Source organism: Puma concolor, chromosome B3 (assembly GCF_028749965.1).
Source record: "Puma concolor isolate L17-30 chromosome B3, mPumCon1.1.hap2, whole genome shotgun sequence".
In the NCBI taxonomy this organism is placed as follows: Eukaryota; Metazoa; Chordata; class Mammalia; order Carnivora; family Felidae; genus Puma; species Puma concolor.
Genome location: NC_141672.1, coordinates 94402632 through 94429677, shown reverse-complemented (window position 1 = coordinate 94429677; position 27046 = coordinate 94402632). Strand labels below are relative to the sequence as shown.

At 37.3% G+C, this 27046-nt stretch overlaps 1 protein-coding gene across 2 annotated transcripts in view; it reads right to left on the bottom strand.

Annotated features, from left to right (window-relative positions):
* Positions 1-27046, bottom strand: part of GALK2 (galactokinase 2) — a 138568-nt gene that overhangs the window by 80388 nt on the left and 31134 nt on the right. For both annotated transcript variants that reach the window (XM_086710654.1, XM_025918644.2), the window contains exons 4-5: positions 18186-18276; positions 14998-15144 (exon numbers count right to left, since the gene is read on the bottom strand). In XM_086710654.1, the coding sequence (XP_086566780.1) occupies positions 14998-15144; positions 18186-18276 (238 nt within the window). The remainder of the gene's footprint in view (positions 1-14997; positions 15145-18185; positions 18277-27046) is intronic.

Here is a 27046-nt window from a genome sequence, read left to right as displayed (position 1 = left end):
GATTCTCAATTTATATTCTGAAGTGAAAAAGCAAAGCAGTAGGGGGAATGAATACATATACGTATTTATATTTATATAATGTTCTTATGTGTAGCACAAAAAGGGAAAACATATGTATACATTATAGTGGATAGAGTATTTCTTAATGATTCATTAAAAATCTTTACCAGGGGGGACCTGGGTGGCTCAGTCAGTTAAGCATCCAACTTCAGCTCAGGTCATGATCTCACAGTTTGTGAGACTGAGCCCCGCATCAGGCTCTGTGCTGATGGCACAAAGCCTGCTTGGGATTCTCTCTCTCTCTCTCTCTCTCTCTCTCTCTCTTTCTGTCCCTCCCCCACTCACACTCTCTCTCAATATAAACTTAAAAAACTTTTTTAACTCTTTATCAGTGATTGGTTGTCTTGAATACAGTCTTACTTTTTTTCTATTATTGAAGTATAAGATGCACAGAAAAAAGTGTATAAAGCATAAAATAAAGCTCAATAATTTTTCACAAAGAGAACACCCAAGAAACCACCATCAAAGTCAAGAAAGAAGGACTGCCATCACTTTAGAAAAGTTCCTTCATATCCCCATCTAATCATTTCCCTTCCATACATCCCAAAGGTTGTCATATGCTAAACTTATTTCTAATTTGCTCAGTTTTTTAATCATAAATGAATATTAAATTTTATCAAATACTTTCCTTTAGCTATGATTAACATGTGTTTTATTCTGTTAATATGATAACTTACTTGATTTTAATTAATAAACCAATCTTTAATTCTTGGAATACACTCAACTTGACCATAACATATTATCCTATTAAATTAATGGATTAAATTTGCTAATAATATTGTTTAGAATTTTTTGCCTTTAAGTTCATATGAAACAGTAACCTATAACTTTCTACCTGTAACTTTCTTTTCTTATAACGTCCTTGTCAGATTTGGTATCAAGATATCACATTTGGTTTGGTAACAAGGTTATACTGACCTCATAAAAAACATCAGAAAATATTCTCTTTTCATATTCTTTGGAAGAATTTGTATATGCTGCTTTTATGTGACATTTCTAATTTATGTTAATCTAATCTCATCAATTAAACTGTAAACTCCTTAACCACAAGGACTATACCTAGAGTTTTCTGTACCCTAACCATCTAATAATTTGCTTCTGATATATCAGGGCTTGAAAAATAATCATTATCTTGACAAAGAGTATCAAGTCAGTCTACCTATTAAAAAATGTTCAGTTCACACAACTGAGCACATACATGAAAAATTATAATTCACTTTCATTATTTTAGGACATCAGAAAGATCACAGAATGTTAAGGCTGGACTCCTCTCCAACGTGCTCCCTATGTCTGCAATATTAGTTATATTACATCATAGATGACAGCATGGCTGAGCGAAGAAAGTATCTACTGTATTTTGAATCAAATCTATCCGAGCTGGAATCCAGACAACACCATTCACAAGCAGTTTATCTTTGGTCATGTTATATGAATCCTCTGAGCCTCAGTATTTTCCTCTGCAATACTGAGATAATAGAAAAGAAAGGCATCTTTTACTCTCACATAAATTCTAACACAACTTGAAGTTCCTAATTTTTCAGTAGTGACCTCCAAATCTTTTTGTCTCCAGAACTGCAATGCATGCCTTAGTCTCCATCAGTTAACCTTCCTTTTCCCTTCAGAGTCACTTTCTTCCCTACACAATGCAGTCTGATCTTTACTGTTCATTCCCATGACCACCAATACACCTAAAACTTTTCACACAGGTACAAAAACTTCTGTGATTACAAATTTATTTTCCTACATTACCTAATTTTTTGCCAAACTCTTCCCCTAAACTTTTCCAAAGTCCCCTATCAGGAAGGTCAGAGAACTGGAAGTATTTGGCAAATCTAACTGATTTGGAATTAAAGGAACAGCTACTCTTACTCTTGCTTCGGAATTGAGACAAAAGGAATTTATACAAGTTACAGAGCAAATTGGTCACCAAGGGGGACAAAGCCTAGAGAGCTTTTCACTGCCCTGCTACTCCATCAAATATTAGTCTGGGGGTCAGCATAGAGTGACTCTTGACCAAGATGGCTACCATCCCCTCTGTGAAACATAAATGAATGGAAATAGATGACACACCGCTCTGAATTTGTAGGGGGTGGGTATTTATCCTGGTATGTTCATCTTTTAGTTATTTTCCCTGCATACAGCAAGTGTAGTAGGCAAGGGCTATGCACATATGTGGTGTCCTTAATTTCACAGGGATTGTCTCAGTCTTTAAATACTAGATAACATTTAACTAATTGCTGGGTGCAAGTCAAATTTTGGAGGCCTTGAAACACAGTGACCTAATAATGATAAAGATCTAAAGATCACAACAAAAGTTCAAAACACAACCAAGGCATAGGTATGAATTTTCAGCAAGAGTGGTTTCATTTGAAACCACTTGGAAACAGTGAACTATATTCCTCCAATCTGCTGCTCCCTAATTTGTCTTGTTTGCCTTAGTTTATGCAAAAGGTAAACACACATTTAGCCTAGGAAAGGAAATGGAAAAAAGAAAAATTAAAAAAAAAAAAAAAAAAAAAAGAGGTGACCTAAACAACCCCTGCAAAGCAAGGCTTCTAATCTGCAAATAACTTAGTCACATCATCCAAGTGAGTCCAAATTACTCAAAATCATTAAATAAATGACTCAATCTCCAATCTTACTCCTAAAATAGAATACAACAAGAGATACAAACGCGATTCCGCATAACTGAAAGAAACTTGTTGTTGTTTTTTATTGATAAAACTAGGTGAATGGTTTTATATTAACAATACTAACTTAAAATTTCAAACATTTTTTTTAACACAGACCACCCAGGGCTAACACTAAGCCCTCCTGGGTTTTGCACCAGTAAGTACATGGCTTCAGTCCACGTTCAACACTTAATGAAGAGATTCTCTTCAAAGATTGTATTCTGGATTTACCATCTTCTTAGAGGCTGTGCTGCTGCAGTTCATTAGCAGTCAACATCTGGCTGGAATGTTTTAAACTACTATTTTCCTTAACCATTGTATGGATGGGGCTCTTGTTATTTTAAGCAAACTGAAACAATGTCCTTCTAGATGGATTTCTAACCATAATAATTAGTGACAGTGCAAACTGTTTTCTGATTTTTCTTATATTATGTAGCAAACTGCTCCTGAAACATTCTAATCATAGTTCAAACTTCTGTGTTACTATGAGATTCTTTTCATTTTCATGTAGACCTTGGTCTTTACTTTTTAAGCACAGGATCTCATTCTGAAGGCCAAGAAATACCTAACTTAAATGTAGCTATATGCAGAGAAAAATATGTCTGTCCTTAAACTGTCTCAAGGAATCAGCCCTTATAAACTCAAGAAATGAAAGCTTGGACATACTCGGCACCCAAGTTCGAACACTCCACCTGCTCTGCCTCTGAACCTCAAAGATTCCCTGCACAGCATGAATTCCAAACACCAAAACACTGCTTTGAAAGAGTATCAATCCATGTCTATACAACTAACTTGCCCCAGAAATTAAGTCACTGAAACCCGTTGAGGGACTTAAGCAACTAGAAAACGTTCCTGCCATCAAATAAAATTTTGAAAAAATTTTTTTTCATGAGGCAACATAAGAATTTCTAGGCCTCAGCTGATACATATTGATCGGTCTGGCTCAGAGAAATGTAATAATACACTTATGGGTTCACTCTGCCTGAAATGCCCCTGGGCCCCTCCCAGGATTTGGGACACAGCATCCCCTTCCTTTTTTTAGAACTTCCCACTTATTTGAAAACTCCCCCCACTTAACTTCACCAAGTAGCCCTTCTTACAACCCTTTTCTCCATTTACCTATAAAATACTTCACACCTCATATGAGATAGATGCTCAGTTAATGAGTCTTCTGTTAATATTCCACTTGCATTTAAGTTCCATAAGGGCATTGACCATTCATTTTCTTTTCTTTTTGTTTGTTTTTTAGATTGTTTTCTCCCTGGACAGTATGGGGTACAGTACAGGACTTCCAGCTGCAAGAAACTCAAAGCAGCATAGGTCACATTTTCACACCTCAGACCCCAGCCCTCCAAAGGTTTTCCATTATACTTGGAATGGAATCCAAAGCAGACTGTACACAATGTGGCCTCTGATCGCCAGTCTCAGCTCACCTGCCACCACCCTGCCCTCTCCCCATTCCCCATACCTCCCCACACCAGCCTCTGCTATTCCTGGGACATGACAAACATGCTTTAGCTTTAGGGCTGTCCCTTCTGCTTCCCTTCTGTGCTCACTCCTCAGGCCTTTGTTAAAATGGCTCCTCCCCTAAAGAGGGACTTCTCCTGACTCCTTATCTAAAATAGCAACTTCCCCTCCCTACAACCTATTTTCCTACAACCTGGCTGATATCATATTATATATTTGTTTGTATAGCTGTCCATCATCTCAGACCATCATCACATCTACCAGCATATAAGTTCCGTGAAAGCTGGGAGTTCACTGATTCTATTCACAGCTGTATCCCTGGCACCTAGAACAATGCCTGGCACGTGGTAGGTGTTTAATAAATGTCACTGAGTGATGCTTCCAAGACTTAGGGTAGGAAGTTTATACTGTGTCTAAAGAGCCTATCTTCTCTGGGAAGCACCCCCTCACAAACCCAGTGTAAGTCCCTGTTGTTCCAGGCTTCCCAATAACAAACAGAATTCTTGATGCCTAACTATGAGCTTCTCCAGTTTTCTCAGTGGACAGCAACCCCCAAGGAAAAGTTTCGTGCCCAAGCCATATTCCAGGTTACCCGGACATGACATGAATTGTATTTTTCACAAAATGCCAAAGATAACGACACACAGAATCCCCTCCCCACCCCACACCTCCCTGCTAGTCATTTCAGCCCTCTTCAACCAGTCATAGGGGGCTTCTCCTCCCTAGATTTGAACATGGAGGATGTAGTTCAGCTCTACATTCTTCTATTATACCCCTCACTCCTCCAAAAGTGGGTCTTCTGAACATCACTTACTTGGCCCACCATCTCCTCTATTAAAAGTCTACACTCTACCCCACCCCATCCCACCCCACCCCAGAAGAGGGAAGAATTTGTGGGTAGAAGCCCACTTACCACACCTCACCAGAGTTGCAACCTGTTTCCCAAGCTAGCCCCCTATCTCTAATCTAAAGTCCTTAAAAGGAAATTGGTCCTTTATTCTTGGCTTCCAAGGACAACTCAAGAACACACAGAAATGGAATACAATTCTAGAGCAACCTGAATCCTAAGCTAAAAAGTACAGGCACACCTTGCTGAGTGCCTTGTTACCTCACGTTTTCCTGATAGAACACTTGGTGTTTGAAACTCAAGTGTTATAGACTATAGCTCAATATAATACTTTTTGAAAGGTGTTTATTTAAGTGTGCGTGCACACACACACACACACACACACACACTTATATCTTAAAACCTAAAACAACACTGCTAATAACATAGAATTCATGACACCAGGTTTCCTCAAAGTCATAAAGTGTATTACTATGTAAAGTAACCGCTTGTTAACAACCAAATTGTTTCCTGTTCTAGAAGATTATTTCAAGTATTTTTCATTGTATTATTGTGTTAGTTATATAGAGGAATTTTTACTGTGCTTTTGTAACATTATAGGAAATTAGTTATAGGTTCTCAGTGGAGGAGTAATGCATTATAATTTCTCCTATTTAAAATAATAAGAAATTAGGCCCCTGCTTCATGATTTTTTGTAGAACAACTGATTTTTGGAATGGACTCCTCACGTTAAGTGGAAGTTGCCAGTATTTTCTTGGATCCTTTCACTCAAAACGCATCAGCAAGCCTCTCCCTAGGCTGTTCTGATTTGGTCACGCCCCAACGGCTCCTCTGTTCTCAATCTCTAAGTATGACGCATTGAATCCCTTCTTCTGTCTTTATGTCTTCATCCTGCACTTCCCCTAACTTCAGTCATTAGAGCCATCCAAATAACTGCCTCTCTTACCTTTTTGTTCTATCCACCCCTTCTTGCCATCCTTTTCTTTATTCAGTTAATTTTTACTTTTGCAGAAAGAATACATACACATAATCTAAAAGATCAAAGGAGTTTATAAGGACAAAAGCAGTCCATAGCTCTCTCCCTTTCACCCCCATCTCCAATGCAGTATGCCCAGAGTCAAACACTTTCCACTCTTAGCTCTTGCTTTAAATTATCAAATAAGCTGAGTAAAATGCTATCTCTTCATTATTCCATTTAAACTTTAGCTACTGCGTTCATATTAGGGTTAGTGAGTATTTTAACTCTCTTACAACCTCCTTTCCCTTCTTCCCAATCTTTCTCAATAAATTTATGCCAAAATTTTTGGTTAAATCCATATTCTGTGTATTTATTATTGAGACAACTGTTCACATATGAGCTAAGTAATGAAAAGTTATTGATTTCCTTTCTGGAACAAATTTTTTTGTGTGTGTTTTTCCTATATTTAACAATTGCCTAATTTCCTCATTTGCTGAGTTTTATTTGCATATCCAGCTAAGCTTTCCCATCCCCTACAACAACTCTGTAAAACCACTATCAATCCATTTTTCCATATGATCAACATGTCAGATATACCAGTTGGTTTTTTTCCTGATAAGATTTATCAATTCCATTTTTTCCCTTTCTTTTCTGGTTCTAATCTGTACTATTTCCTAAGCTTCTCAGTGCTATGGGTGTTATGTTGAATTCTCCCTTAACCAGTGTTTTATAAATACCCAATTCCTCTCTCCTGTATTAGATTTTCCATTTCCTCTCTAGTTTTAGTGGATTGTATCCTATTATAGTCTTTCACACTGCACGTCTGAGAATATTTTAGTCTATTCTTATATTTGATCAATTCATTTATTCTAAGCTAGAATTCACTTATATTTTGAAGATTATACTCAAAAGATTATAATTCACTATATTACTTTGTTGTCTTCTATTTTCCAAAACTATTTTTTTAAGCTTATTTATTTATTGTCAGAAAGCATGAGTGGAGGAGAGGCAGAGAGAGAAGAGAGAGAGAATCCCAAGCAGGCTCTGTGCTGTCAGCCCAGAGCCCTATACAGGCTCAATCCCATGAACCATGAGATCATGACCTGAGCCAAAATCAAGAGTTGGACATTTAACTGACTGAGGCGCCCACGTGCCCCCAGAAACTATTTTTGATAAATTCCTTTTCATTCCTTTCTTTTCTCTCAATCAGTTTTCAGTGTGTTTTTTATTAGCCTCAAGTTTCAAAATTCCTAGAATTTGTGGAGGTTTCTTTTCTTTTTTTGAAATTAAAAAAAATTGTAGATGTATAATTTATTTTCATTTATTACTCTAGACACCCAATGAGCACCTTTCAATTTGAGAACTCATGTTTTTACTTTTGAGAAATATTATTTTTACAAATATAGTTTTCTAAAAATTTTTTTAATGTTTATTTATTTTTGAGAGAGAGAGAGAGAGACAGAGAGCGAGTGGGGGAGGAACAGAGAGACGGAGACACAGAATGTGAAGCAGGCTCCGGGTTCCAAGGTATCAGCACAGAGCCCGATGTGGGGCTTGAAATCATGAACCACGAAATCAAGACCTGAGCCAAAGTCAGATGCTTAACCAACTGAGCCACCCAGGCGCCCCTACAAATATAGTTTTTTAATGACTCTTTTCTCTTTTTCTCCTTACTAGTTGGATATTGAATTTCTGGAACTGATCGATAAATTTTCCTATCATTCTCTCTCTTACTGTCCACCTCCTTTTTTCCCTACTTTATCAGAGTTCTTCCAGTCCTCTCACTGAAACTTTTGTTTTACCTATCAATTTTTGTTAAATGTTTCTTTATTTTGAGAGAGAGAAAGAACGCGAGCAGAGGAGGGGCAGAGAGGGAGAGAGAGAAAATCCCAAACAGCCTCCACACTGTCAATGCAGAGCCTAACTTGGGGCTTGATCCCGTGAATCATGAAATCATGACCTGAGCCGAAATTAAGAGTCAGACACTTAACTGACTGAGCCACCCAGGTGCCCCCCATCATATTTTTAATATTCAAAAGCTCTTTCTTACTTTTTAGTCCTTTAAAAAAAATAACACTCTGTTCTTTTTTTCAACATTTTCTTCTACCTCTCTGCTACCTCTCTGAGGATATCATGGCTTCTTTGAAGCATTCCCCTGCTGTCAGCATTGTCTGTTTCCTCTGAGTTCCTTTTTTAATTCTTGTTTCTTTGGTTGTCTGTCTGCTTTGTGTTGGAGGCTTTCTTCCAAAGTCTGATTATCTTCTGATGCCCTATCATATTTAAGACTGAGTCACTAAAAAGATGAATAGAAGCTTTGTAAGTGGGCCTCTAATAGGGTCATAGAGTAGCTGGAGAATTTTTGTGGAAGGAGGTGACCAAACGTCAGTATCTATAGGTCTCTTCTCCAGGATGACTGCATTCCCTGTGAGAAGGAGCTTCCAATATTCCTGGTGGGGTGTGGAGTGGTGAGGCCGCCAGTGTGCTAGAGCTGAGAATAGGAGGGGAGTTGGGAATTTCACTGTGCAGATGCAGAATGTCCGTTAACCCCGCAAGTTTTCAATTCTATTCTCATCCTGCCTTTTTCAGTGCTCAGTGTCCCCAAGTCTAGCCTATCTCTGACTGTTTCTCCAGAAATTCCTGCAAAGGTGGGCGGAAATGGTCTCCTTACTTAGGGAGTTAAGAGTAAGCTCTGAAGGTCTATCTTCTTCTCATAAAAACTTTCAAATAGGGGCGCCTGGGTGGCTCAGGCGGTTAAGCACCCAACTTCAGCTCAGGTCATAATTGCGTGGTTCATAAGTTCAAGCCCCACATCTGGCTCTGTGCTGACAGCTGAGAGCCTGAAGCCTGCTTTGGATTCTGTGTCTCCCTCTCTCTTTGCCCCTCCCCTGCTCATACTTTCTCTCTCTTTCAAAAATAAGCAAACATTTTTTTAAAAAATAAAATAAAATAGACCTTTCAAATGGATTCCCACCCACCATGTTACCTTTCCATGGTGCTGGGTGCCTCTGATTCCTAAGCCTTTCCAAAGAACTGTGAGTCAGCCTGCCTTCCATCTGCACCTCCCTGCACAGGCACTTGCCTCGGACTTTTTTCCACTCTGCTAAGTCATGCACCATCCTTCCACCCACTTTCCATCTTTGTCTCTTCTGGTTTAGGGTTATTTATGTCTCCTTGATTCATCAAAGGTGGAGCTTGTACCTCCTTTTTTCTTGCTTTCCCTATTGTTTTGGATTTTTTTTTTTTAAGAAATAAAAATGAGAGCTGGAGGAAGAAACAGTAGATATGTTCTTTATTCTGGCATCTTGGAATCAGAAGTCTCTAGCCTTTTCTATTTCATAGATCTTGTATTGCACCATATTCTCTTTTATCAGTTTCCTTCTCATTCATATTTTCAGTCTTTCAGACTTTCTGGGTGACTAGCCACTTGTTTTTCTTGGTTTCAGACATAAAACATTTCATTTGTTAATGAGTTAACAAATTCCATATCTACGTATCAAACCCCATGTGCTGTAGTTGTTTGGCTACAATATAATAGGGAACACCGGATGTACATCTTAATTGGGAGGGAATTATTCATCAATTGGGAGAGATTACTCACCAGTTTCTCATGGGACTTATTTTTCTTATCAGATAGGCTGGTTGTTCTCCGTTTGCCTTCCTGCCCCTCCATTCTGACACTTCTCTGTATCGCGGAAGAGACACAGAGGCCACTATGGACAACTCCCCTCATCCACTGCCACTAACTGACACTTCCACCCGCTTCACTCTCTCCATGCCTCATTGCATCTCTAGCAACATTACTATATAGCCATCACTCCTAAAGCATAACAACTTTCTTCTGGATTCACAAAAGAACTCTTCCTAGTTGGTTCCCTTGGACTTGCCCACATCTCTGTAAACAGTCTTTTTATTAAATTCTCTTCAGCTATACGCTGTGTGCCATTCGTTTCTTATTGGACACTGATACATCAGTTTAAATTTTTTTTTGAACTAGGTCATCTCTAAAGTCCATGGAGTTCTTATGCTGTATGATTTTTACAAGAGTCAAGTATACAACTGGCACTTAACTATAAAGACTCTGAGCAAATTCGGCTTCCTTTCAGTTAAGATTCTATCTCATTACGGCAAAGAAATTGTCCAAATAATGATGCTCAACCCCTATAAAATATAAGCATTGCCAGTGCAATTTAGACTAACAGGGAAACCTAGGATGTATATTTTGTTCCCTTTAGGCAATGGAGTTAGTCCTGATAAAAGTACATTTGCTATTTTTTATTCAGTTTTTTTAATGTTTATTTAGTTTTGAAATAAACAGAGACAGAGCACGAGTGGGAGAGGGGCAGAGAGAGAGAGGGAGTCACAGAATCCAAAGCAGACTCCTGCTTGGATCCTAGAGCCTGACACAGGGCTCGGACTCACAAACAGTGAGATCATGACCTGAGCTGAAGTCGGATGCTTAACCAACTGAGCCACCCAGGCACCCCTTTATTCAGTGTTTTTAATTGAGGCATAACTGACATACTTATGTTAGTTTCAGGTATACAATATAATGATTTGATATCTGTATATATCGTGAAATGATCACCACAATTAGTCTAGTTAACATCCATCACCATACATAGTTGCAGAACTTTATTTTCTTGTGATGAGAACTTCTAAGATTTGCCCTCTTAGCAACTTTCAAATATGCAACACAGTATTGTTAACTATAGTCACCATTCTGTACATTCCATCCCCTTGACTTATTTATTTTATAACTGGAAGTTTGTACCTTTTGACTCCCTTTACCCATTTCACCCATCCCCTACTCACCATCTCTGGCAACAACTGGTTTGTTCTCTGTAACTATGAACTTAGGTGTTTAAAATTTTTAGATTGCATCCATCAGTGAAATCATACATATCTGTCTTTTCCTGTCTGACTTAGTTCACTTAGTGCAATGCTCTCAAGTTCCCTCCATGTTGTCACAATTGGCAAGATTTCATTCTTTTTTATGGCTGACTAATATTTCATTGTACAGATATATATTCTTTTTATCCGCTCATCCAGCAACAGAGACTTTACTATTGTAAATAAGGTTTCAGTGTACACAGGGGTACATATATCTTTTCAAGTTAGTGTTTTCTATTTCTTCAGGTAAATACCGAAAAATGCAGTTGCTAGAGCATATGGTGGTTCTATTTTTAATTTTTTGAGAAACCCCCATGCTATTTTCCACAGTAGCTGTACCAGTTTACATTCCCACCAACAGTGTATGAGGTGATATCTCATTGTGGTTCTGATTTGTATTTCTCTGATGATAAGTGGTGTTAAGCATTTTTCATGTGTCTGTTGACCCTCTGTATGTCTTCTCTGGAAAAATGTCTATTCAGACACTCTGCCCATTTTTTATCACATTGTTTGGGGTTTTTTGCTATTGAGTTGTATGATTTCTTTATGTATTTTGGATATTAACCCCTTATCAGATAAATAATTTGCAAGTATTTTCTCCCATTCGGTAGGTTGACTTTTTCTTTTGTTGATGGTTTCCTTTGTTGTGTAAAAGCTTTTTATTTTGAGGTAGTCCCACCTGTTTATTTTTGCTTTGGTTACTTTTGCTTTTGGTGACAAATTCAAAAAAAATCATTACCAAGACCAATGTCAAGGAGCTTAAGGCTTGTTTCTTCTAGTTTATGGGTTTAGGTCTTATGTTCAAGTCTTTAATCCATTTTGAGTTAATTTTTGTGTATGGTGCAAGATAGTGGTCCAGTTTATTCTTCTGCATGTGGCTGTCCAGCTTTCCCCAAATTCATTTATTGAAGAGATTATCCTTTCCCCATTGTATATTCTTGGCTCCTTTGTCATAAATTAATTGACTATATATGCATGGGCTTATTTCTGGGCACTTTATTTTCTTCCATTGATCTCTGTGTCTCTTTTTATGCTAATACATTTGCTGTTTTTCACTTTGAAAACACAGAAACAACTTAATTCCAAAGAATTAAGAAATCAATTCCAAAGTTTCAAATGTTTCTTTTTCTTCATCATTTTTTTCTTCCTTTCCCTTAGATATTTATACCATTAAAAACCTCCAAAATGCAAAAATAATAATAATAATAATAATAATAATAAGTTTCACCAATCCTCTTATTAATAAATAAATGAATTTGAGGTGCCTGGGTGGCTCAGTTGGTTGAGTGTCCAGCTCTTGATTTTGGCTTAGGTTATGATCTCATGGTTTGTAAGATAGAGCCCTGCACTGGGCTCCATGCTGACAGCATGGAGCCTGCTTGGTATTCTCTCTGTTCCTCTCTCTCTCTTTGCCCCTTCCCCACATTCTCATTCTCTCTCTCTCTCTCTCTTTCTCTTTCTCTCCCTCAAAATAAATGAATAACTTTAAAATAAATAAATAAATAAATAAATAAATAAATAAATAAATTCCTCGACCTTACCCCACCACACACATCTGATTATCTCTCTCACCAAGTATAGCCAGATTTTTTGTATCTGCTGAACATTTCTACTTTCTTGCCTCTCACAGAGACTTTAACTCATTCATATTTTAATTTTTTTGTTTGTTTGTTTATCTTTTTGAGAGAGAGAGAGCTAGAGTGCGAGTCGGGGAGGGGCAGAGAGAGAGGGAGACAGAATCGAAGCAGGCTCCAGGCTCTGAGCTGTCAGCACAGAGCTCGACACAGGCCTCAAACTCACAGTGAGTTCATGATGACCTGAGCCAAAGTTGGATGTTTAACCAACTGAGCCACCCAAGTGCCCCCAACTCATTCCTATTTTAAACTGTTCTTGCCAAGATTTTCTTTAACTTCTCTGATGTTAGATCCAATGGATGCTTCTTAGTCCTTGTCTTACTTGACATCTCAGTAGCATATGACACCACTGTTGTTGTGAAATATTCTCTTCCTTGTCTTTGTTGTTGCCTTACCTTTTTGATATTCATCCTATCTATATGATTACTTCTCAGTGTCTTCAGTAGTCCTCTCTTCCTCAGCCCATTACTCAAATGTTCATGCTTGCCAGATCCTTGCCCTAGTCTCCCTTATCGTTCTACCTATGCTCTTCCCCTGGAAGTTCTTCTCCACTCTTACGGCTTCGGATCGCAGCTATACACTAAATGACTCTCAAATGGGCCATCTCAAGTCCAGATCTCCCTGCTGACCTTCAGGGATATTGTCTGTGACTAAATATTAGATAACTCTATCAGCTTGCCCACAGATTTCCCCTACTCAATATTTTACCTTCATCTATATTCCTTATTCCAATGAGTCACACCAAGCCAGAAACCTAGGTAAAATCTTTGACTCTTTTCTGTCCCTCATCTCCATACCCAATCAACTATCAAGTCTTATTGATTCCAAGATATACTTTCAGTTTATGATTCAGATCTCTCCATTCTCACTGCCATTTCCCTAGACCAACTAATTTCCCTACTATTGATATTGTTACTACTTTCCTACCAATGTTAATAATAGAGCCAGAGTGATCTTTCTAAAATATAGGTATGATCATGTTACCTTCTTCCTAAAAGCCTGAAATGTTTTTACAATGCTATCAAGATAAAGCCGAAATTCCCCATCATCCAAATTACTCCAGCCAAATTAAGCCCTTTCTAATTCCTCCAACAATCCATGATCATTCTTACTCTAGATATTTCCACATAAGATTCCCTTCACCTGATACATGCCTACCTGATGTTATCAGTGTTATCATGCTATCACTATTTCTTAACTAACATCTACAAATCCTTGTGTCTCAGCTTAGATGCCTCATGCTCTCTAAATCTGCATTTAGTATACTCCCTTAGCACACTACTTATCCACTTACCACACTCTATTATAGTCGCCTGTTAAATGTCTCTATCCCCCTTTTAGATCATAAGTACTGTGAGGGTTAAAACTGTACCTATTATAGCTTCAATGCTATGAACATTACCTGGCACAAAGCAGCCACTAAATAAATAATGGTTGGATAATGAACAAACGAATAAACAAATAAGCCATCAGATTAAACATAGTACCAGTGGAAGCACATTTACATCTGGACTTGCTTTCCTTTGCTTTCTTACCTCTCAATGAACAAAAAACAAGTAAGTTACCCTTCCCACCAAATAAGCCATAGCTTACAAAGTGCTAACTAATGTATAGTACACATGACAGCCAAAGAGAATTCTACCTGAACCTTTGTTTTCTCCTTTACTTGTCTTTCCTCTTATGTATAACATTTTCAAACTGAAAGGTTAAACAGGCTGAAGAAAGACTAAGCATATGACTGACTTTCTCTTGATCTGCCTGATGCCCTCCCCAAACCATCTATAAACGTGGTAATATAGGTACATGGGATAAAAAGAACCTATGGTAACATTTTGTTTGAACCAGAACTCCAAAGCATTAATTAAAGCTGAGCACACCTGCTCTGAACTGCAAAGTCAGAGATTTATGTGAACTTGTAAAGTTGAGGCTTTCTGACCTTTTGTAGGATTTATGTTTCCTTGAAATAAGCATTTCCTCTTTGTAATGCAATATTTTGTTTTAAAGTTTATTTCAGTGACTAACCTGCTGGTATAAACAGATATGCTGTTCGGTCCCTTTATTGCCTGGTCATTACCCTTTTTACCCAGTGCTTGTCAAATATTTAATTTAAGGTTTTGGTTGAAAATAAGCAGGTCTAACTATGAAGCCTACAATTTCTAGCTCTAAAGTGAACTTGTTAATGAGGTGATCCGAAAAGATATCCATGCATTCAAACTCCACATGTTATCTAAGAGCATTTAATCCCAGCTCTTCACAGATCTGCTCAGTTTGCAAAGTATCAGATACCTCACAGTGGTTTATCACAAGCAGGACTTAATTTATTAGGGTGATGTGCATGTCCATGTGTGGAGTCCTTTCAGGTAAGACAAAGTTGTTTAACCAAAGGAAGATATTCCAATTTTGAGCTTCACACACTAATGCCTTTAGAAAGAGAGAGTTCTGTGAAGCGAACACATTCAAGTTGGTTACCTTGGATAGGTTCATTCCCAGCACCGTGACAGTCACCAAGCCAGCACAACACACCAAAGCACTGGAGCTAGAGAGACCAGAACTCGGTGGGATGTTTCCATCCACCAAACAATTCATCCCAGTCAGGTTGCTAAGACCAAAGTGCTCCTGAGAATAGAAGGGAAAACAGCACTTGTAACTTTGGTGTTGGAATCAAGGAGTAGCAAAAGGTTCTTTCATTCCCCAGAGAGCCAACATTTATCAATGGACTTATTGTGCTATTGATAGAAACTGCTTGTGCAATTCGCTTTAGTGGAGTCTATACATGGCATTTTATTAAATCGTTCTTGGCCACAGGGTTTGGTAATCTGAAGATAATTTTTTCCTTTTTCAACAAAAAGCTATTGATCCATTTCCTAAAATTGCCTTGAATGATCTTTTTCTTTCCTTTTTTTTTAGAATATTTTTTTATTTTAAATATGAAATTTATTGTCAAATTGGTTTCCACACAACACCCAAGTGCTCATCCCAACAGGTGCCCTCCTCAGTACCCATCACCCACCCCCTCTCCCTCCCACCCCCCATCAACCCTCCGTTTGTTCTCAGTTTTTAAGAGGAATGATCTTTTTCTTGAGCATTAATTGATTTGAACAGATATAGAAAAAGTATTAAACAATTATAATTCAATTTCAGAAGGTCCTCTGAAGAAAAAATGTCCTAAGCTTCTTTGGTTCCCTTTTACTGATGGAAAAACCTAGTCATCAAAAGATTAAAAGTTTTTTTCCAACACACAGGGAGCTGGGAGTAGAACCCAGGTCCCTGATTTCTCGTTGAGAACTTCTCCACTGCAGTCAAAAACATGGGCCAGGATGCTGTCACTGTGATTTAATGTAAGTCAGCTATATGAGGAAATCCAGATTTTTACTAGAGTTTATAGATACAGTTTAGCCATATGGTAGCTTTCAAGACAGCCAAATTAGAATTCAGCCACAGATGAGAACACAGACTCCAAACGAAGCAGGGAAACTATTTCTGCAACTAGGAAAGCCCAAAGAAATAATGACACTCTGATCTAAAGATGGACATCTCTAGGATACTTAGATGAATATCTAAGATGGCACTTAAGTTGATATTATAACATAACCTTTGTGGTTTAGGATTAAAAATAAATTCAAGGATACCTCCTCCTCAAGAAAAAGTACTATTGTGCTTGCAAATTACTCAAACAGCTCAAGACCAAAGTACAAAATACTATTATATTACATAATTATGCATTTCATCAAACATATTATTCTAGGAAGAAATTTCAATTAACTAGTTAGAATAACCCAAGTAACAACAAAACTCTGCAAATTAAAGGCTGTTTTCTTCCTTAATTCTTTTTGTCCTTTTTTCCTATGTTGGCAAAACTCACACACCACAAAAAAAGAGATTCTGCTGGATGTATTTCTCTTCTTGATTTCGAGTCATCTAAAAATTTCCTTTCCAGAAATACAAATTATAAACTGAAACACTGCTGCTGCCAATGCCCTTTCATACAGAACATCAGGCAGCTTGTTTAAAAAAAAAAAAAAAGAAAAGAAAAAAGAAACTTGGAGAATGCTATATATTTAACCATAAACTGATCCACAGTGTATCTTGAATGTGAATCATACTTACAAACTTATCACGCAATGTTTTAAATTAAAACGTACAACAGATTCAAAAACGTAAATGGATTATGCCAAATTCTGTCATAGCTCTATCCCAAAAGGGTAACATGTTCAATTTAATATAAACAGATTATCCTCTAAAATTTTCTAGTATTTGAATTTGAAGGTTTCTAAACAAACTAACATTTAAATTACTTCTCTGCCAAAAATTCTCTGTACAAACCTACTTTTGCACATAAGTGTCAAACCAGAAAAGAAAACTTTTAGACCTCAAATTCTCAAAAACAACACAAAGCAACATTCAGTATATTTAGGTCACTTTATCCATATGCTATAAAAAGCATGTGGCTACAAGGAAGATCAAATTGCATTTGCCAGGGAAATGCTTCCAAATACTGTAATTCCCACTAGTGCATATGATAAGCCAAATAACTTGAAGATTTAAAAGCTGCCAATACCTTTTCCCATAAGCTATTACCATGTGTCTGGAGAGAGAGAGAGAGAAAGAAAAGAAAGAAAGAAAGAAAGAAAGAAAGAAAGAAAGAAAGAAAGAAGGAAGGAAGGAGAGAAGAGAAGAGAAGAGAAGAGAAGAGAAGAGAAGAGAAGAGAAGAGAAGAGAAAGAAGACATGAATGCAGGAACTCTAAAACAAGAACCACCATAATTAGAGTATAGAACTACACATCAGAAATAAATGTGATGCTTTTCTATGATGGCTATATCACTGAATCCTAGGCTACTCATGACAAAATTTCAGAAAGGACCACCAGGCAGTAAGGGACACAAGCTGTCTAAAACATGGATTTTTAACAAACAAACAAAATTGATTTATCAAATCAATTTTCTTTTTGTCTTTCATACATTTTTAATTTGGAGAAAAGGTAGAAATATTTCATTTTCTTGCTCTTGTACATGACATTAGAGATAGTCATGGATAGTCATGATAGTCATGATAGTCATGATAGAAATTCAATATTTCTAAAGAAAATACTTACACTAAAAAGTTTCACTACATCTTTTTTTAACTCCATCTGAAGTAGTAATAGCAGCACTTGTTACCATTTATTGAATGCCTACTATGTGTTGAGCACTGTGTAATCCTTGTAACAACTCTTTGCTGAACAACAATGACATCATTATACAGAAAACCAATCTGAGACTTAAAGAGGTTGAATTCACACAGCTGAGTAATGCTCAGATTCAAACCTAGGGCTGTCTAACTTGAAATCCTATTACAGTATATACATACATATTGTTAGAAAAAATGTATTATAGATTATATCCTTCAAAAGAAAATTTATACAAAGATTTAAAAAAGAGAAAGGTTTGTGTTGGCTGCAACTGATTTATGAACAGCCATCACTGCCCCCTGTGGACATCACCCAGGAATAGTCATATCTACCCCATCCTCTGAAATACATAAATTAGCAAAATAGAACAGAAACATCAGTTAGCATTAAAAGGAGGCAAAAAAAATACATAGTAAGTAAAATAAATCTTGACATATAATATACATTATAAGCTCAACTGCTAGTAGTTGCCTTATAAACCGATTTACCTGAATTCCTTTAAATCCACATAGGAAATAGTTGTGCCACAGAGGCTTGGTTTTGTCAATCTGAATATTATTAGCATTAGTACTGAAGTCCCTGCAAAAACAAAGACACATTAATTTAAGTCTAGAGGCTGCAAAAATCCATAGCTGCAAAATCAATGGCTGACTGCTGCCATCTTGTGCCAAGAGGGTGATACTGAAATTTTATTTTCTATTTGTTTTCACATATGTGCTTCGCAGTCTACTCAAAAACAACAAACATCTCCACATACTAAAAGGTAAGAGAAGTTGTAGTGACCTTAACAATTAAACTAGTTCCAATTGACCTTTTTTATTTCCTGAAACAGAGAGGAACTGATATATTTCAGCATAATCTACACCACATTTTATTTCATTATCGTCCTCGTTAGATTGATATAAACCACAAACTTTTATCCTTTGAGCTTGCTGTTTGGCATACCTCTAACTGTAACAGCACTCAAAGCCTTCTTTCCCCACACTCTCTGCCACCCATCCAACTTTACTGTCTGTACAATTTAAGAAGAAGAAAAAAAAAACAAATAATGATGATTCTAATGAATCATAACTCGTTCAATAAGCCTCCATGAATCTATACTGATATAAATGAACAAATGAATAAACAGCTAAATGAAGGAGAAAGAAAACCTCTTCCTTAGAGTAAAATGCCAAATAGCTGAAGTAGAAATTAAAAAATCATTATTTGGCAAACTCTATGATGGATTTTTTCACGAAAGAATCATTAATGGATGCTAAAGTCAGGGAGTAAAAATTTGATAAGAAATAAAATATTTACATAGATTCAAAAGTATTTCCCCAGCAGATACTTCTTGCAAAGGGCAAAAAATAGTAATTTTATGGCAAAGAAATCTGGCAGACATCACCTTAACCAAATGATCAAAGTTAACAACACCGGGGCACCCGGGTGGCTCAGTCAGTTAAGCGTCCAACTCTTGATTTCAGCTCAGATCATGATCTCAGTTTGTGAGATTGAGTGCCTTGTTGGGGTCTGTGCTGACAGTGTGGAGCATGCGTCAGATTCCCTCTCTCTCTCTCTCTCTGCCCCTCCCCTGCTTGCTCTCTTTCTCTTTATCTCTCTCAAAAATAAACATTAAAAAAATTAATAACACTGATAAAGAGACATCGTGTGCCTCCTTGGTATCATACACTGAGAGCATACCACTTGATGTGTGGGAATTCTTTGTACTATTTTTGTGAGTCCTTTGTAAGTCAAAAATGATCTCAAAATGAAAAATAGATAAAGAGGTTTCTTTTTTTTTAATTTTTTTTGTTTTTATTTTAGAGAGAGAGAGACAGAGACAGAGTGTGAGTGGGGGAGGGGCAGAGAGAGAGGGAGACACAGAATCTGAAGCAGGCTCTAGGCTCCAAGCTGTCAGCACAGAGCCTGACGTGAGGCTTGAACCCACAAACCCTGAGATCATGACCTGAGCTGAAGTTGGACACTTAACTCAACCACCCAGGCGCCCCTGATAAATAGGTTTCCAAATCAGCCAAAGGACAAACTATATGAAGGAAGCGGGGGGTTGGGGGGGGGGGTGGAGGTTGTTAATTAAAAAGTGAGGAAATAAGCAAATTTCCCCATATTGACTGAATACTTTTCATATAATTTGCTAAATACCTACTATTTGCCAATCACTGTAGTAGGTGCCCTCCATGCATTATCTTAACTAGATAACAGGGACACATCATCGCCTAAGAAAAATATTTAAATATGCAAGGCATTCATAGGAGTATAAAGGTAAAAAGTAAAAGGTTTATCTTTTAAACATTTGTAATCTAGCTGAGACAACATGAATACAAATCATGATCACACACTACTGTCACATGACGGTGTATAATGTGGAATGGGAAATGAGACCAAGAGGGCATCATCTCTATAATCAGCATATTAGAGTGGAGAAGGAAGGCCTTCCTGGAGGCTCAGAGAGGTTTAGTGGCTCTCCAAGGACATACACAGTATGACTCCAGCTCACAAGCTCTTTACTATCATCCACAGGAGTTAAAATATATTGCTCACAGTCAATAAGAGGTCACACAATTTGGAAAGCAGATAAAATTATGTTAGCAAAACTAATCAAGTTCTGTTCCTGGCTAAGCAGAGATCTTGAAAGTTACCACAAAGAAAAAGAAAACTAAGAAGTGGGAGTCATGGGTGGGGGTATATAGAAAAAAAGTAGAGGAGGGAATTTGGACAGATATAGGAGGCTACATGAGAAATGTCAAGAAAACAGCTGAAAAGTGCCAGTTTTTGCAGAATGAGGAACATAGTTTAAATCTGTCATAGAAAAAAGCCTTCTCTTTGGTTAGATATTTCCTGTTTTTTCTTTCCAGCATCCTTGTCTTGTCTCCCTGCCCAGCCATTTCCTAACATTCAAAAGCAGGCACACATTTTCCCAATTCCTGCATTGTATCACCCATCTGCTTTCTCTACTCTTGCACCCATGTTGCAGAATGCTAGGGAAAAACTCCTGAAAATGAGCAGTTATGACTTACTACACTGGTAATTTCCACTTACACGTTTTATGCATTGATTCACTTGTTCTTCCAACAAACATTTGCCCAGTGTCTACCCTGGGTATGTCAGGCACTGGGCTAGACCATTTACAATAACAATACCATCAAAAAATAAATACTTAGAGAAAAGTTTGAGAAAAAAATGTACAAGACATACACCCTTACAACAACAAAATATTTCTGAGAAAAATTGAAGAAGACCTAAATAAGTGGAGAGATATACCATGTTCATGGATTGAAGGAGTAAATACTGTTAAGATGTCAGTTCTTCCCAAATTGATCTCTATATTAAGTACAACCCCAATAAAAAGCTCAGCATGCTCTTTCATAGAAGTTGAATAGCTGGTTCTAAAATTAATAGGGAAATGCAAAAGATCTAGCATAGCCAAAACAAATTTGAAAAAGACAAACAATATTAGAGGACTTAAGCTACCTGATTCCAGGACTTCTTATAAAGCTACAGTTTTCGGGGCACCTGGGTGGCGCAGTCGGTTAAGCGTCCGACTTCAGCCAGGTCACGATCTCGCGGTCCAGGAGTTCGAGCCCCGCGTCAGGCTCTGGGCTGATGGCTCGGAGCCTGGAGCCTGTTTCCAATTCTGTGTCTCCCTCTCTCTCTGCCCCTCCCCCGTTCATGCTCTGTCTCTCTCTGTCCCAAAAATAAATAAACGTTGAAAAAAAAAAAATTTAAAGCTACAGTTTTCAATTAGCAAACCACATTCACCAATATATTAAAAGGATCATTCACCACAATCAACTGGGATTTACTTTGGGGATGCAGGATGGTTCAATACTTGCAAATCAACATCATACACCACATCAACAAAATGAAGGATAAAAATCATGATCATCTCAATAAATGCAGAAAAAGCATTTGACATAATTCAACATCCGTTCGTGATAAAAACTCTAAGTGGGTTTAGAGAGAACATACCTCAACATAATAAAGGCTGTAAATAAAAACCCACAGCTAACACCCTACTCAGTGATGAAAACCTGAGAGCTATTCCTCTAAGATGAGGAACAAGACAAGGAGGTCCGCTGTTTCCACTTTTATTCAACATAGTGCTGGAGGTCCAAGCCATGGCAATCAGACAAGAAAAAGAAATAAAAGGCATCTATATTAATAAAGAAGAAGTTAAACTGTCACTATTTGCAGATGACATGATGCTATATACATAAAATCCTAAAGGCTCCATCAAAAAATTGTTAGAAGTAATAAATGAATTCAGTAAAGTTTTCAGGATACAAAGTTGATACCCAGAAATTGGTAAAATTTCTATATATTAATAACTAAGTACCAGAAAGAGAAAGTAGGAAAAATATTCCATTCACAATTGCACTGAAAAGAATAAAAGACCTAGGAATAAATGTAACCAGGGAGGTCAAAGACCTCTGCTCTGAAAACTATAAACCACTGATGAAAGGAACTGAAGACAACACAAAAAAATGGAAAGATATCCCATCCTCGTGGTTTGGAAGAATTAATAATGGTAAAATTTCCATAGTACCCAAAGCAATCTACAAGTTCAATGCAAACCCTATCAAGCATTTTTCACAGAACTGGAACAAACAATCCTAAAATTTGTATGGAACCATAAAAGATCCCAAAGCAATCTTGAGAAAGAATAAAGCTGGAGGTATCACAATTTCAGATTTCAAGGTTCACTGCAAAGCTGTAGTAATCAAAACAGTATGGTACTGCCACAAAAACAGATACATGGATCAATGTAACAGAGTAGAGAGCCCAGAATATACCCAAGCATATAGGGTCTATTAATATATGACAAAGGAGGCAAGAATATACAATGCGGAGGGGCGCCTGGGTGGCGCAGTCGGTTAAGCGTCCGACTTCAGCCAGGTCACTATCTCGCGGTCCGTGAGTTCGAGCCCCGCGTCAGGCTCTGGGCTGATGGCTCAGAGCCTGGAGCCTGTTTCCGATTCTGTGTCTCCCTCTCTCTCTGCCCCTCCCCCGTTCATGCTCTGTCTCTCTCTGTCCCAAAAATAAATAAACGTTGAAAAAAAAAAATTTTTAAAAAAGAATATACAATGCGGAAAAGATAGTCTCATCAATGAATGGTGCTGAGAAAACTGGACAGCTATATGCAAAAGAACGAAACCTGACCACTTCTAACACCATGCAGAAAAATAAACTCAAAATGGATTAAAAACCTAAATGTGAGACATTAAACCATAAAATCCAGAAGAGAACATAGGCACTAATTTCTCTGACATCAGTAGTAGCAACATTTTTCTATAAATGCCTCCTAAGGCAAGGGAAACAAACAAACAAACAAACAAACAAAAATATATATATATATATGTATATATGCATAAACAAAAGCATATATATATATATACACATATATATATGAGAGAGAGGGAGGGAGAGAGAGACTATATCAAAATAAAAATCTTCTGAACAGCAGAGGAAATCATCAACAAAACAAAAAGGCAATCTACTGAATAGGAGAAGATATTTGCAAATGATATATCTGATAAAGGGTTAATATCTAAAACATATAAAGAAATTATACAACACCCAAAAAACATAAACAATCCAATTAAAAAATGGGGAGAGGATCTGAATAGGCATACAGATAGCCAACAGATACACGAAAAGATGCTCAACATCACTAATCATCATGGAAATGCAAGTCAAAACCACAATGAAATATCACCTTACATCTGTCAGAATGGCTAGAGTCAAAAGGACAGGATGTGGAGAAAACAAAACCTTCATGCATTGTTGATGGGAATGTAAATTGGCATAGCCACCAAGGAAAACAGTATGGAGGTTCCTCAAAAAATTAAAAATAGGAATACCATATGATTCAGTAATTCCACTACTAGGTATTTACCCAAAGAAGATGAAAACACTAATTCAAAGGGATATATGACCCTCTGTGTTTGTTGCAGCACTATTTATAATAGTCAAGCTATGGAAGCAATCTGTGTCCAAAAATCAATCAATGGATAAGGAAAATGTAGTGTGTGCACACACACACACACACACACACACACACACACACACACACACACGGAATATTACTCAGCCATAAAAAAGGATGAGAACTTGCCATTTGTGATAACATAAATGGACATAAAAGGTATTATGATATGTGAAATAAGTCAGACTGAGAAAGACAAATACCATATGATTTCATTCATATGTGAGATCTAAAAAGGAAAACAAATGAATAAACAAACAAACAAAAATCAGAATCAGGGGCACCTGGGTGGCTCAGTCGGTTAAGTGTCCGAATTCCACTCAGGTCATGATCTCGTGGTTCGTGAGTTTGAGCCCCATATCGGGCTCTGTGCTGACAGCTCAGAACCTGGAAACTGCTTCAGATTCTGTGTCTCCCTCTCTCTCTGCCCCTCCCCCACTTACACTGTCTCTCTCTCTCTCTCAAAAATAAACATTAAAAATTTTTTTAGAAAATCAGAATCAGAGAACAAACTGATTTGTTCTCAAATCAAATAAATACAGAGAACAAACTATTAGTTGCCAGAGGGAAGGGAGTAGGGGGATGGGCAAAAGGATGAAGGAGAGTGGGAGATACAGGTTTCCAGTTATGGAATGCATAAGTCACCTGAATAAAAGACACAGAATCAGGAATGTAGTCTATGATACTGCAATAGTGTTGTATGGTGACATATGGTGACTACACTTGTGGTGAGCACAACATAAGGTATAGAGAAGTTGAATCACTGTGTTGTACACCCGAAACTAATGTAAAATTGTACATCAATCATAGTCAAAAAATTAAAAATTTTTTAAAAGCTATGGTTTTCAGATAGTATGGTATTGGCATAAAGATAGACAAATACATCAATAAAACAGAATAGAGTCCAGAAATAGATCCATACATTTATTGGCAACTGCTTTTCTTTTTTTTTTTTTTTTATTTTTTTTTCAACGTTTATTTATTTTTGGGACAGAGAGAGACAGAGCATGAACGGGCGAGGGGCAGAGAGAGAGGGAGACACAGAATCGGAAACAGGCTCCAGGCTCTGAGCCATCAGCCCAGAGCCGGACGCGGGGCTCGAACTCATGGACCGCGAGATCGTGACCTGGCTGAAGTCGGACGCTTAACCGACTGCGCCACCCAGGCGCCCCTGGCAACTGCTTTTCAACATAGGTTGTCAAGGTAATTCAATAGGAAAATATCATCTTTTCAACAAATGGTGGTAAACAATTGTATAGCCATATACAAAAAATTATAAACTTCAACACTTATCTCATGCTACATACAAAAACTAATTCAAACTGGATCATAGGCCTAAATGCAAAAGCTAAAATTATAAAATTTCCAGAAGAAAACACTGGGGAAACCTTTAGTGCCTTGGGTTTGGCAAAGGTTTCTTAAAAACAGTCAAAAACTACAAACTGTGAAAGAAAAAAAAAAAATCAATAAATTGGACTTGATCAAAGTTAAAAATTCTTCTTCAAAAGACATAGTAAAGAAAATGAAAATCCAAGCCACGGACTGGAAGAAAATATTTGCAAAACATTAATCTAACAAAGGACTGGTATCTACAATATAAAAGAAAATCTTGTAGGTGAATAGTAGAAGATGAAAATCCTCCTTAAAATTGGGCACGAGATTTGAACAGATGACAAGTAAGTACATGAAAAGATGTTCAACATCATTGGTTAGTGAAATTAAAATTAAAACCACTACACATTTATGAGAATGGATAAGATTTAAAAAGACATGTTAGCAAAAATGTAGAACAAACTGAACTCTCATACACTGGTGATAGGAATGAAAAATGGTACAACCACTTTGGAAAACAGGCAAGCTCTTAAAAAGGTAAATCAAACAGTCCTAGATATTTACCCCCAAAGATGAAATACATGTCCACACATAAATTTGTACACAAATAACACTAACAGCATTATTCATAATAGCCAAAAGCTAGGATTGATCTAAATGCCCATCAATGGTGAATAGATAAATTATGGTATCTCCACACAATGAATGTTACACAACTTGTGGATAATTCTGGGAGACACGCTGCATCCTTCCTAGGAGTCCTGGGAGAATGGAGACTCTTACCTATAGCAGGGACTACCTGCCTTAGTAATTAATCTCTGCTTCCCTAAGTCATTCTCTATGTTGTCCCATACCACTCCTGGGATCATATCCCAAATACTCTACCTTCATTCAAGTTTGTCTTCAGGCTCTGCTTTTGTCAAAAAATGCAACTGAATCCATATATTCATCATAAATGGAAATGTTGAAGTGAATTTGGGTAAATCAACATGAGAAATTATTATGCACCCAGTTTTAAATGTTTACAAATAATGACACAAATTGTGTTTGAGACAATGTAAAGTTTTCTTTAAAGGATTCAACATAGAAGTCAGAAATGTCTGTATCTTGCATAACCCGGTATTGTGCCTTATTAAAGTCACACATAAAATATTTACTGAATGAATGAACATTACTACAGGCAAACTGGCCAATGAACAATAGCCAAAAATAAAATCTACCAGTCATATGCCCAAATCTCTTTGTAATTATCAAATCAAATCCATCATACCATACTATAAGTAAGTAGGACTCATCCTAGGAATGCAAAGATACTTCAAAATTAGAAAATTCATCATTGTTAATTCATAGTATTTTTTAATTGCTCTTCTTTTTTTTAATTTTTTTTAATATTTATTTATTTTTGACAGAGAGACAGAGCATGAGCGGGGGAGGGGCAGAGAGAGAGGGAGACACAGAATCTGAAGCAGGCTCCAGGCTCTGAGCCGTCAGCCCAGAGCCTGACGCGGGGCTTGAACTCACAGACCATGAGATCATGACTTGAGCCGAAGTCGGATGCTCAACAGACTGAGCCACCCAGGCGCCCCTTAACTGCTCTTCTATATTGAATAGACATTTAATAAAATTCAATACCCATTAACAAATTTTTTAATACTGGCAAACTAAGAATTTTTAAAAAACTGCAAACAAAAAAGTATGTCCTTAACTTGATAAAGCATATGTACTAGAAACTTAGGTCTATTATGCACCAGACTCTAAGTTTGTCACTGAGCCTACAGCATTGGAGAGGCAACAGTACCTAAAGTCACAGAGTTTATAATCTACTGGGGGAATACAGGCAAGTAAGCAGGTAATTGTAATACAGCATGGTAAGATGTTACAAGAGAATTAGAGGGTGCCCTAGTAACATAAGAAAGGCAGCACCACCAACTTTGCTGAAGACAGCTACCTAAATAGATGATAAATACCTTCTGGGCAAGGACAGAGTTATTTTCATTTCTGTATGGCCCAGTATCAAAAACAATGTCAAGA